A 12,167-nucleotide genomic window follows, 5' to 3' on the forward strand; every position below is an offset into this window, starting at 1 on the left:
GAGAGTGAGAGAGTAAGCGGGTCAGATGGGTTAAGGCAGCAGAGCAAAGCAGGTAAGAACGAAGGACAAGAGAAGGGAGTGAGTGAGTGACTCTCTCCTCCCCCAAAAGGAAATGGAATGGGAATGGCAGGAAAAGTGGGCGTGGAATCGATTGAGGCGGAGTCGGAGAAAGAGGAGGAGGAGCAGCAACAGTTTAAACTAAACACAAACAGACGGGAAAGTTAACTGAACTTTGTCACCAAATTGATTGCGGGGGAGATGCGATGCGATGAGAAATGTCAAGGATCGGGAAGATTCAGCCTCGAAAAGGGGATGGAAAGGGTAAAGGTAAGAAAAGAGAAAGCGAAAACAGAACCAACTAACTAAACGCCCAGCTAATTAACTAAACAACTAACGAACTAACTAACTAACCACCATTGCTTATGAAGTGAGATTTGGGATTGATTTGATGGCAGGGAATCCGTGCTCTGGAATGATGAAATTGAGAGGGTCGCGATAACGCCCGACTGGATGTCTGTTCTGTCAACCCTGGATTCCCCTTCCCCAAATTCTCCGACTACTACTATTACTACTTACTTCTTAGGGTCTGTCTTGACGGGTCCGGATGCCATCAAAAGAAAAAGAAAAAACAATCTAAGTAATATGATTTTCTCTCAACCAGATAAAGTCTGGTAAATTCATGGTTGAACATGATTCTTTTCTCAGCCTGATTCTATTATGAATGGATGATACCATACGGTACGGTATGGTCTGATACTGAAAGGAACCCCAGTTTGGCCTCGGCGTAAGGATCCCTTTCGAGAGATTGAATTGATTTCATCTTCCACAAAACGACACCCATCTACAGTGAGATGAGAGTAAATATTCGCGTGCGATCATCCCGATTCTCATCCTCCCAGCCTCCTCGTCTATAATTCAAAGAACTTTTGTTGAACTCGAGATTGACACCCGATGATCCCTTATTATCGAGTGTTGGCAGTTGAGCCGATCCGTCTTCTTGTTGTGGGTGGATCTGCATCTGCCCGAACTGTGTCCTTTGTTTGGCCGTCCACTCCACTCATCTCTGACTTACTAGTATTTACTTAGCCTCCCATGGACGGAGTGGACTCACTCCAAGGAATGGCCCCAAGGAACCGGCGGGTTCAGCCACGCCCGCTAAGCCTTCGCCAGCCTTGTCTGTCTCTGTCTCTGTGTCTCTGTCAACTGTCTTCTTCCCTCTTCTTTCTTCGTTGTCTGCGGCTGAAAACTTGTGTCCCGTATCGCCGATCTGGTTTTATTTCCGTATGGTATCTTTCATGACACAACACCAGACCAACATCCCACATCTTCTGTTTCCCCGTTGGCTTGCTTGCTTGCTGCTTACTCCCGACCGACACCGGCCTGTTTTGATCATCGCCATCATCATCACCTGCCATCATCTACAAGACTTCAATAAAATCAGTTGTATATAACATCCTTTATACATTTTGTTTCCGTGCTACCCAATGCGACGGCCGATACAATGGCTGCAACATACTGTTCGGGTCCTGGATATATCCACACATGGGTCGCCCGTGCGGCGCCTGGCGCTTCTCGATCGCAAAGCCCATTCGCTCCACGAGGCAAAACACTTCTGCCTCCGTCAGCTCCACATTCCCGGGCTCCCCAATCCCCTGGTCACCCTGACCCTCGTCACTGCCTCCGTGCTGACTGCGGTTGCTGCCGTCCTCGAAATGCCACAATAACGGTCCCACGTTGATCCAGAGGCCGTTGGGCTTGAGGCAGTGTCGGATCGCCTCGATATACCGGATGAGATTCGGCGCCGTGTCGATGAAGAACACCGTCGCCACGGCATCAAACACCTCTTTATTGCTGGGGTTGGTGTACAGCACAGTAAAGTCGGCCGCCGACATGCTCATGCGCCCAAATGGCGCCGAGTTCTCCTGGGCTTCCACCATGGCCGTGCCCGGATGCTGATCCGGAATCTTGACCTCCTGCAGCTGCTGCTCCCGAGACAGCAGGTTTGAGAAATGCAGCGCAAATGGATGCAGCGCGTGTTTCTGAGGGCCGAGCGTGTGGTTCAGAATCCAGCTGCTCGCCAGCAACTGGTGATAGGAGATCTCGTTTCCTTCCGCGGCGAAGCCTTGCCGACAGATCTCAAACACCAGTCTTCCCAGACCGGCGCCAGGAACCAACACCCTGACTTCATCCTCATCTTCGGAGCCAATCCGTGCGCCGAACTCGTTCTGTAAGTCAGACAGCACTGGGCCGTAGCAGACGTCTCGCTCTGCTTGACCTTCGTGACTCCAGTCCCGGTAGAACTGTCTCAGGGTGGAGTGCGCCTTGTTGACATCGGACTGGGTGGCCGTCCCATGCCAGTTCTGACGCGGGTCATTGGGATCAGGGTTCGCTGATAGCCCGAACGACGAGAGGCCGGTGGTCAGAATGGCATCTGCGATGTCGGCGTTCACGTCGATGGCGTCATCCACGCGGTTGAAGTTGTCGAGAATGGAGAATGGCGGCTCAGACAACATCTGCCAGTGGGCAGATGGTAGGGCATAAAATGCCTGACGACGACGGTGAGTGGTGTTCATGTGCGCCGTTCTCCGATATTGCCTGAGGGTGTTAGCAACGTAGATGACATGCCAGCGGACTACCACCGATTATGTCAAACAACACGACCAGTCACGTAGCAAGTGACTCACCTAAAGGAATCAAAAGCAGCAAAGAGCACACGGCGCTCGGCATTATCAGCCAAGGGGTCGAAATCGCCCGACCAGCTGCGGATTTCATCTGCCTCGTGCTCGTCCATGGTGCAGTGACTAGCAATTCGTATAATCAGCAATCCAGTCCCAATGCTAGACAAGCCCGTAGTCAAGTAAGAATAGATCTACCTACCTACGTTCAAGAACCTACTGTAGCCCAAGAGAGAACAACGGTGGTAACCCAAAAACCGTCGCAAAGAATGTCGCGGGCGACCCGCACAAGAAACTCACTGACTTTTGGCGGGGAAGATGCGGACCTCAAAGCGGTGATGCAAACCAAACCACCAAACTTCAAACCAGCTGGGTAGCTAGCTAGCAACATCTATCTTGAATTGCAAACCACAAACATACTCAACAGATACTCAGCACCTACCCACCACATAATAATACTATCTCAATTAGAGAAATCAATAAAGAAAGGAGGTTGAAATAAAAAGAAAAAGGAAACAAAGATGACAACAGAAATCAAAGAACTCTCCCTCCCCCTCCCTTACACCCCCCACACGACCGCCCACATCCACCTCACACGACACCAAACCTGCAGCACGGTATTCCTGACCTCGTCGACGCCGGGCGATGCAGCAGGGAGTATCAAGCCCATGGGGAGTTTTGTGTATGCGATGCCGGATGTAAGTATCTATTCCTGCTATTCCCTACTAATTTGCTTCTCGCCATTATGAACATACGCTCCTTACTCTATATACCCATCAATGGCACCATAACCTACTATACATACTACAGGTATAGTAGCAACGAGGGTATAAAACAAACTAATGATGACTACAGAGAATGAATCCCAAAAACGTGCTATCAACAACCATCTACTCCTCCCCGGGAAGTGTAGAATACACAGCCCGAATTGCAAAGATTCTCGCAAGGAGAATGAAAACGCCTGTTTATGTGGGCGGGAGTATTGAGCCTGCGACGATGGGGGTGATGGCTGAGGAGGAGATTGAGGGGGTGAAGAGGATTGTGGAGGTTGTTGTTCGGGGGTGGGAGGGGATGAAGATATGATTTTATCATGTTTTTAAGTTGTCTTGTTAGGTTGGAGTGTTCTTATGGTGGTGGTGGTAAGTAGGTAGTAGTATTGGAAGAGAAGGGGTGGATGATGGATGGCATTGGGGGAGTTGGGTGTTTCTCTGTTTCTTCTGTCTGTCTGTCTATTAGTTTCTTGTTCTAGTTGTGAGTGTTCATTGATTATCAATCAATATATCCATAATATGATACTCACTTAATACTACAGAGTACTATAATTCCTTTCATCAAAAATTAAGATTATACCTCATCTCTACACAAATACTACTCATCGGACATTCCGACACACACCTCCGATATACCCAATTAACCAACCAACCACTCACTCAGCAAATCAACTAACACGAGAAGAGAGAAGAACTAACTAACCAACGTCCAGTCAGCGGACCTACTACCTCCGCCCCATCCAATTCCCCTCAAGCCCGCCCAAATCATCTACTAGTCTACTCCGTACGGAGTTACCGGCCCAACTATCGGAACCACTTCCGATCATTTCGGGGCTACCCGCTAACCAGTACTCATCGTGGAGCTGTCCCGTTTGATTAGATGGCTTAGCTTGGGCGTTATTACTAGTTTAGATTGAGCAATGGGCTAGATAGTAAGTGACTAGTTGGTAGTCAGTAGGAGAAAGGACCAGTCGAGTCAATTCTGTCCGTGTAGGTGTTGTCCTCGCTAATTGACTGACTAGTTAGCTTATTTAGCTTACTTAGTTGACTGTTGAGAGGTATCGTCATAGCCGAGGCGAAGCACGACACTATCTATCCACTATGCTATGGAATAGGTAAGAAGTAAGGATGAGGAGGGAGTATGCAGACAGGTTGGCTGCTAGCATAATCATGCTTTGCTTGATCGTATTACATTGCACGGAGTGGAATATAGATAAATGAGTGGGCTGAATGCATAGTGATACTTCTTCTTTCATATTCATTTATATCCTTGCTCAGTAGTAATACCCTAGCAACTAAGTAAGCAATCTGCATCAACAAAATGCCTCACATCCGACAGATAACTGTATATCACTGCATCAATTAATCCAATTGAACACACGAATCAATTAGCATGATCATTCTAGTGTGATATATTGGAAGCACTGACCCCGGAGAAAGTCTATCCCAGGAATACTACTACTAGAGTACAAAGCCCTCGCGGACTAGCCTAGCGCATATCCTAGAGATATCGTAGGTAGGGCACGAGCATCGCTTAGATAGTGATACTACTTGCAATAGCCGACGACTACACAAGTATACCTGATATAACTATCAATCAATTGGTCTAGATAGGAACTATCTTCTCATCGAACCAATACTGCATGACTACACCAAATACTAATGGATCTCACTTCCTTCCCTCGGAGTAAGTATCTAGTACTCATGGATGAATCCCTCGTAAGCATTGACCCGCGCGATCTCGGAATCTTTGATCCTCAATGGACTGGGCACTACTTCTAGTATCTACTTCCAGTGTGTTAATGTTACTCTCGCAAGATGCTTATAATCGGTAGAATAATATGGCATATTGCTACTGTTCGTAGTAGATACTCTACAACATATTATACTATAGTTAACTGTGATCCCACACACATATTGACAAACACAGTACTGCGTAACCGGCATCGCCTATCTAAGTAACTAGTACGTACGTACTAGTACTACTCATCGACAGATCGATCGATCCCAAAAGGATATGACCTCACTCTTCCCATCGCAAGTGGAATCGAATTACGACGACAGAGAAAATAAAATCAAATCAGCTAATACGACTGGCCCAAGCAACATCAACAACAAGAGGTCAATGCATCGCATCCCCCACGTGGACTGGTCGTGATGCCTGCCCCCCTGCTCACGGGCAATCGTCAATCATTGGGCATTGAGCCGACCGAAGTGGTGCCGAGGGCCGGTGGACAAGCAGCATACACTTACAGAGATGGGTGCGGGAAGAAGAGGGGTGACGGGGGGACGAAAAAGGATGGAACAGGAGGCAGTAAAGTGGCAAGAGGGTGTGTCTGTGTCTGTGAGAGACCCTTGTTGCTGTGTGGGTTAGAAGGTTGGTCCCGGTGACCGGAACTCACCGAATTTGGCGTTTGCGATGGGACGGACGGGCTTGTATGGACGGATAGGTTTCCTGGGCTGACACCTCGGGAAGTTTACTTTCTTACTTGACTAGCTACTAGATAGTAGTGGTTTACGTAGCCTCCAGAGGAAATGAGGAATAGATAGTGGGAGGGGAGATTAGTATACGTTTGGTAGTAGTAGTTAATTAGTTAGTAATCAAGTAGATACCTATCTACTCCCTCATGACACCGCCCCTTCAGCATTAGTAGCATTGGAAATACGAAATGATTATCTAGGAGAAGCGATGCAGGGTCGGTCTGGCCAGACAGCTAACTAGTCCTAAGCTAGCCAAGACTTGCCGTGGGATGGAACAGGAAAACCGACTAGTAAATCAGCGCGTGCGCAAAAGAGGAATTGGGAAGAGATGAGACCACATCTATCCATCTATCTGTCTACTGCTCACTATCTCAATGGTTACAGGATGGGGTGCAGCGGCAGACTGTCACGGGAAGGACCGTCCACATGGGGACTCATGAATAATGGAGGGAGGGGAGGGGAGGGGGGCACCGGACCCTGGGAATTGATTGATTGTGCGCTGCTACTAGCAGAGCAGAGAAATTGCCATTTACCCAATAATAATCATCCGGTCAGTTACCCGGTGGTGTCTCCAAACCGGACCACATTAGCATTAGTTTAGTACTGTACAGTATCTAGCCATACTCCAAAGGGATCCTTTCCCGTCCGGCTGTCGGAATCTGCGCCCATTTCTATGCGTTTGACTGGCTGCTAACTTTAGCTCACCGGAAAGTGCGACTGGCTGACATGACAGCCCCCCCCCTCGGAGTCTCGGAGACGGATTGGAAAGAGAGATCACGACTATCGTAACCATCTCTCTCCACCTCGTTCTTAATCATCTTGTTATAGGTCATAAGAAAATCCCTATTAATTCCTGCTGTAGACTGTGTGATCAATCCCATTGGCGTCGACAATCTACTTACCCCTCAGGTGGCTTGTCTTATCATGGGTGAATGGTGAATGGTGGTGTTGATTTAATTTCCGGTCATCTCCAGGACCGTCAAGACGGGCTCTAAAGGTCTAACCGTATCGTCGCATCGTTAGAGATCTCGGTTAGAATATCCGGCCCGGCTACGTTACATGCCACCACCACCTCTCCGGCCTTACCAGACTTGCAGTCGCTAGTCATCCTTAGTCACGACCTCTTAATCTCCTTTTCATTCCTCGTGGTTGATGGTCGCGATGATGATAATTTCGGTGGATATTGATGATTTCCACTTCGTAAAAGGGCATAATGACTGTGGTATTCAGCAATCGACATCGGAGCCTAGGCTCACCATCAGGCATCTGAGCACACCTGGCTGATACTGGTGCGGGGACTCAAGCCCACGCATAATCTCGACACGAGCCTAGATGTCCAGCTAGAGCTGCCCAGGTTCCTGAGCCGAGCTTCCAGCCAACGGGCCGTCATGCAACCAACCCGCAGGCCTCAAAAACGAATCCTTCCGCGACAATGGACCTCGCGACGTCTTACTCCGTACTATGCTTTGCTAATCCCATTAGTAGGACCGGGCTGTGCGCCTGGCCCTCCACAAAGGGATAGGCCTGAGCGATGAATGTTCGAGTCGATAGGCCCAGAAGCAGACCGAAAATATCAGAAACAATGATCAGAGTAATAATTTCTATCAAATCACGAAGATGAAGCATGAGGGGCCGAAAGGAGAAATCAGGGCTTCTAGCCCACGGCACAAGACAGGGGGGAATGCGTAACCTGCACCGACGAGGAATGCGGATGTTGTCCGTCTGTGCGACCTCTCCCACTAGATTGGCTGGGGATATCATTTCCGTAGCAGACAGGGCAACATTTTGTGTGTGTGCGTGCGTGTATGTCCAGTAGAATGAAATAGCAGCATGCAGCTGGATCCATGATGCGGCTAGAGCTCGTGCCCACCCCGCCCAACTTCGCTGGTCCTGCGCAGGCACACGACGGTCATAGTCGGCGCTCGGTCGACGGTCGTCGCGACTTGGAGCTAGTCCTCGTGCTTCCTTGAAAATATGTAGGTACCAGGAAGATGCGTCAGTTACTGGGCTCTCCGGATTCCGCGAGCCGAAAGGGCAAAAGTGGTAGAATGGTGCCTAACCAAACATCGTCCTCGTCAGCTAGCCACTCGGAACACGATGCCTACAGTACGATCGATGACTGGATTAAGACGTCTCCGAGGGAGCGTCTGCTGATTATCAGTGCGACAAGCAATGGACCCTGTTTCCACTATTTTCCCTTCCGTTTAATTGTTGGATCGACATGACCGTCAGGAGCCCGAGCCTTGATGGATGCCGCACACACAGACACAGACACACCACTAGATACTGGGATAGGGATGCCAAGTTCGACTACCTGATGATAGTCTCTCGCCCGAGTCGACGGTTGAATGGCAACTGCTGAGGAGAAGGAACATACGCCTCCTCATTGGCCCAGAGATCTGACGGCTAAAGTTAGTCCACGGGCCAGGCTGACGGAGGTGGATGGCAAGTGATACGGTGACCACACAAGCCTCAAAAAGCCTCTCGAAGACAAATGAATTGCGTAGGAGAAGACGCCAAGCGAAAATTCTGAAGAGCTAAAGAGGATAAGATTAACCGGCCAACAGTGAGGAAAAGGGAAAGAGGGGAATTTGGAGAAAGAAAAAAAAAGAAACGAAAAATCTCCCATCAGATCCCGCATACTAAACTACATTCAGCAGGAGCAAGAATATGGCAAAGGCCGAGGAATGGCAATCATAACCAAATCCTAGGCGAACCGATCTCTCTCGCTCGCTCGCTCTCTTTGGCCGTAGAGGAAATTAGATCAGAAACAGAAAAATAATAAATATTAAATAAAAGTAAAAAATAAAAGACAAGAAGGATGGGCCGGGGATTTTTCGCTCTGGCCACCACCCGGGCGGTTTTCTCCGTGTTTCGTCCGAAGCTGGCGTCACTCGTAAGACTCCAACTCCGCCACGGTGATCCAAAGTCATCGTCAGCCAGCAGCAGCAACAGCAGCCAGCAGCAAAAAGCAGCTCACCGGCTCAATTGACAGAGACAGAGAACGATGCCCAGAGACAGAAAGAGGCATTAACATTATTATTATTCCCCATCGCGTAATGTGCAGGATTTGCGGTGGAACTTGACCACGGTTGCTGCCTCGTGCGTCCATGTGGCTCGGCCAATAGGCTCTGTCCGGAGGCGGGATTCCGAGTAGATCGTCAGAACGATGCTGAACTGCTCGTCTGGTACGGATGGTTGAAGTAGACAGTAGAGCAGTAACCAATGATATAAATGATGCTGCTGCTGATGAATGAATGTCTTGTCTCCCCTTGCACATTCTTCTACTCTCGGAGACATGTACGTATACCCTGTAGAGTTATGTAGCACCCTGTTCATCCGAGTCAATCCGCGGGAGTCACTGACTAGTACCCTGTAGTACTACTAAGTAGGGTCCGGCAATCGTGGCGCGCGCAGGTTACTGTCCGACAGCCAACCATTCTGCTGGAGACTATCGAACTGTACGGCCCGAGGGCAAATGCGCCTCCGACGACGTTTCAGGAAACACATCCCCAAATTCACGCACATCCCTCCCACGCACTCAGGGGGGGAAACCAGCAACACACGGACTCCATCAGCATCGGTGAGGAGAATTAAGAATAGTAAAAAAGATCCGCTTCAACATCCAATCAAACCGTTGAGGAGCCCCATCGACCAGGTGGTAAAGGCGGCTTTGACTTTCCATGTCTCCGTCATCACTATGACCTCCTGGGACACGCCAACCAACCCAAAGTAGCAAGCTGATGGGTAGATGCGAAGAGGAGGGGGGAGAAGGAAAGTGGAAAGCCACTCGGCTTTGACGACTCCCAGGGCTCCATCCATGGATGGAGAATGGGGAGGGGAAAGGAGAGGACAGGCTTACTGTAGACAGCCTAGCTAACAGTTGGACTGCCAGGAGTTGCCGTGATGATCATCAGCGAACCACGGCGGTTCCAGGCTGAACTAGAAGACGAGAGGGACGTACCAATCCAAGCCCGGCCAAGGCCAAATGCCAGTCCTGCCCAGAACAACCTGATCCATGTCAATTCCGCCTCATGGATTACAAACTAGAAAAAGACTAGTCAAGGGCCAAGGAACCTCCTCAGCTGCAGGTCAGAATTTAAGCACGGAGTTGCTCTCCGTACCGACGAATGTCAGAAGTCAGAACCATAGTTAAAATCCCCTTCCAACTACTTTCAACCGTTCTTCCGTCCCAGCCTCTGGGAAGCTCAGCCGTTCCGCCCTTTTCCTGAGTGGGACCTCGTGGCCCATGGATTCACCAAGAATATTTTTTTCCATTAATTCCTGGGCAATCCGTAGATGAAAAAGAAATAAAGAAATAATAGAAATACAGAAAAGGTAGAATGAAACCAAATTAAGACGAGCAGACTGGTGAAAAGAAATTGTGACGGACACGTTGTGGTCGTAGGGACTCGTAGCCGGTACCCAGGAAGACACTGCCACTGTCGATCTCGGGATACTCCCATCTAGCCAGAGGTCTGATCCTCTACTAAGAACAACCAGCTCAACAGTCAACAGCCTGTGGGCGGGTAAGCGCAACGAGAAAAAAAAGAAAGAAAGAGGCCCCCAAGCGATGGACAATGGGGGTAGGGAAAGAAAACGGCGAGCCCAACACGGGAGCTTGTTACCGGAAGGCTGTGGTGCAGCAAAGAGACACACACGCGATGACGGGCCGTTGTAGCGCTGGTTGTTAGTACTAAGTGATTAGTATCTATCTAGTAGTAGGTGCTAACTCGGTAATCCATAATAATAGTAATTCCATGAGGCGCAGGAAGCAATTTAGAAGTCGCAACGATCAAACAAAGAACCCACACACCGGGCTATTCCGTAGGGCCAGTGGTTTTTAATATATGAGAAACATTCGCATCGAGAGACAATAACAATTTTAGCAGATGGACCGTCGGAACTGGTCCCAGCATCGTCATCGTCATCCCGCTCGTGTTGCCCCTCCGAATTGACCCAAAGTGGGATCAGGTTGAAATTCATCTGGCCATCAGGAAAAAGCAATTATTTCATCAATCAGCATTGAATAAGCGATGAAGGGTAGAAGAAGACATAGAAAAGACCGTAGAAGTAAAAAGAATACAAGAACGACAACAATTAAGATGGTATAATAATAAAATCAAAATTAAACCCAGTCAAAAAGAGTAGGAAGTAAAAAAATAAAATAAAATTAGAATAAATAAAAAATAAAAAAGCCCACGCAGGAAAACCAACCCGCCAGTCAATCAACGGGAACCGGGGCCAGGAAGGGAAAAAATGAAAATTAAAAAATAGAAAAAGAAGGCTGTCGGCAACAGATTCCTAAGGATAGACTTCTGCAGTAAGCTCATTTGCTAATCTCCGCACCCCCCTTCGATCCGATTTGCGTAGGCACCTGGTCTCGTTTCAGCCATGGCTTTTGGGATTATTGAATATTTTTGTCAACCGCCGAGCTGCTTAGCACTAAACTCTGTAACCGGGGTCAGCCGAGAGACTTTCGGAGCCGATTCCTGGGCATGGATAGGACCCTGGCGCAGGAGCTCTGGCACGCCATCCGAGGCCTGGTCGCATGCAAAAAGTGGGCAGCGGCGCTTGAGTCGAGCTTGTTCCTTTTCCCCCTGGTATTGTAGTGTTTCCCCCCCTCTCCTCTCTTTGCTGGTTCTGCTACCAACGGAATGGACGGAAATTGTCTGGGATGGGTGAGAATGTTTGTAGCAATCAGATACTCTTGAAGAAGTAAGGTTCATGAGAAGACAGCCAGTCTGCTCCAGTAGTGTTGTAGGGGTCTTTGTTTCATCGACCAGACGTAAGTAGGTTACTAGCAGTAAGTAGTTAGTAGTAGAAGAGGGCAAGTGATACTCGGAAACGGGAAGCTGGACTAAACTGAAAACAATCGGATCGAATGAAATAAAACAGTAGTAATAATATTAAAAATTATTATCCCAATCAAAAAAAAAAAAAAAATAATAAAATAAAATAAACAAAATTTAGGAATTTCCAGAGGCTCCGAGGCGGCGATGAAGAAGGATGGATGACTGACGACGTCTGCTCGTTCTTCTTAGTAGTTCATCCAAAGTATGACTGAGACTGACTGACGACTGGCTTATCATCCCTTCCATGACTGTCGTTGGCCGTCATTCTCATTCTCTTCCTCTGACACTATATTCAACCTTCGTGGTCCCCGGGCTGTCATTCCCTTCTCCTCTTTCCTTACTACAACAAAAACAACAACCACTACTACAACAACAACAACAACTAC

General features: G+C 48.5%; 3 protein-coding genes across 3 annotated transcripts; 1 reads left to right on the forward strand and 2 right to left on the reverse strand.

Annotated features, from left to right (window-relative positions):
• Positions 1 to 1,378: 1,378 nt before the first annotated feature.
• BO88DRAFT_37973 (N2227-domain-containing protein) lies at positions 1,379 to 3,031 on the reverse strand. The gene is made up of 3 exons (XM_025704499.1): positions 2,878 to 3,031; positions 2,685 to 2,801; positions 1,379 to 2,595 (listed from the first exon to the last, which is right to left on the reverse strand). Exons 2-3 carry the CDS (start codon positions 2,789 to 2,791, stop codon positions 1,458 to 1,460), a joined length of 1,245 nt encoding a protein of 414 aa, XP_025563447.1. The 5' UTR covers positions 2,792 to 2,801; positions 2,878 to 3,031; the 3' UTR covers positions 1,379 to 1,457.
• Positions 3,032 to 3,033: 2 nt separating this feature from the next.
• Positions 3,034 to 3,983, forward strand: BO88DRAFT_365041 (proteasome assembly chaperone 4 family protein). The gene is made up of 2 exons (XM_025704000.1): positions 3,034 to 3,373; positions 3,531 to 3,983. Exons 1-2 carry the CDS (start codon positions 3,197 to 3,199, stop codon positions 3,756 to 3,758), a joined length of 405 nt encoding a protein of 134 aa, XP_025563448.1. The 5' UTR covers positions 3,034 to 3,196; the 3' UTR covers positions 3,759 to 3,983.
• Positions 3,984 to 7,284: 3,301 nt separating this feature from the next.
• Positions 7,285 to 7,802, reverse strand: BO88DRAFT_38066 (uncharacterized protein). The gene has a single exon (XM_025704540.1). The coding sequence runs from the start codon at positions 7,685 to 7,687 to the stop codon at positions 7,376 to 7,378; it is 312 nt and encodes a 103-aa protein (XP_025563449.1). The 5' UTR covers positions 7,688 to 7,802; the 3' UTR covers positions 7,285 to 7,375.
• Between the last annotated feature and the right edge of the window lie 4,365 nt (positions 7,803 to 12,167).

This window comes from Aspergillus vadensis (assembly GCF_003184925.1).
Source record: "Aspergillus vadensis CBS 113365 unplaced genomic scaffold BO88scaffold_10, whole genome shotgun sequence".
In the NCBI taxonomy this organism is placed as follows: Eukaryota; Fungi; Ascomycota; class Eurotiomycetes; order Eurotiales; family Aspergillaceae; genus Aspergillus; species Aspergillus vadensis.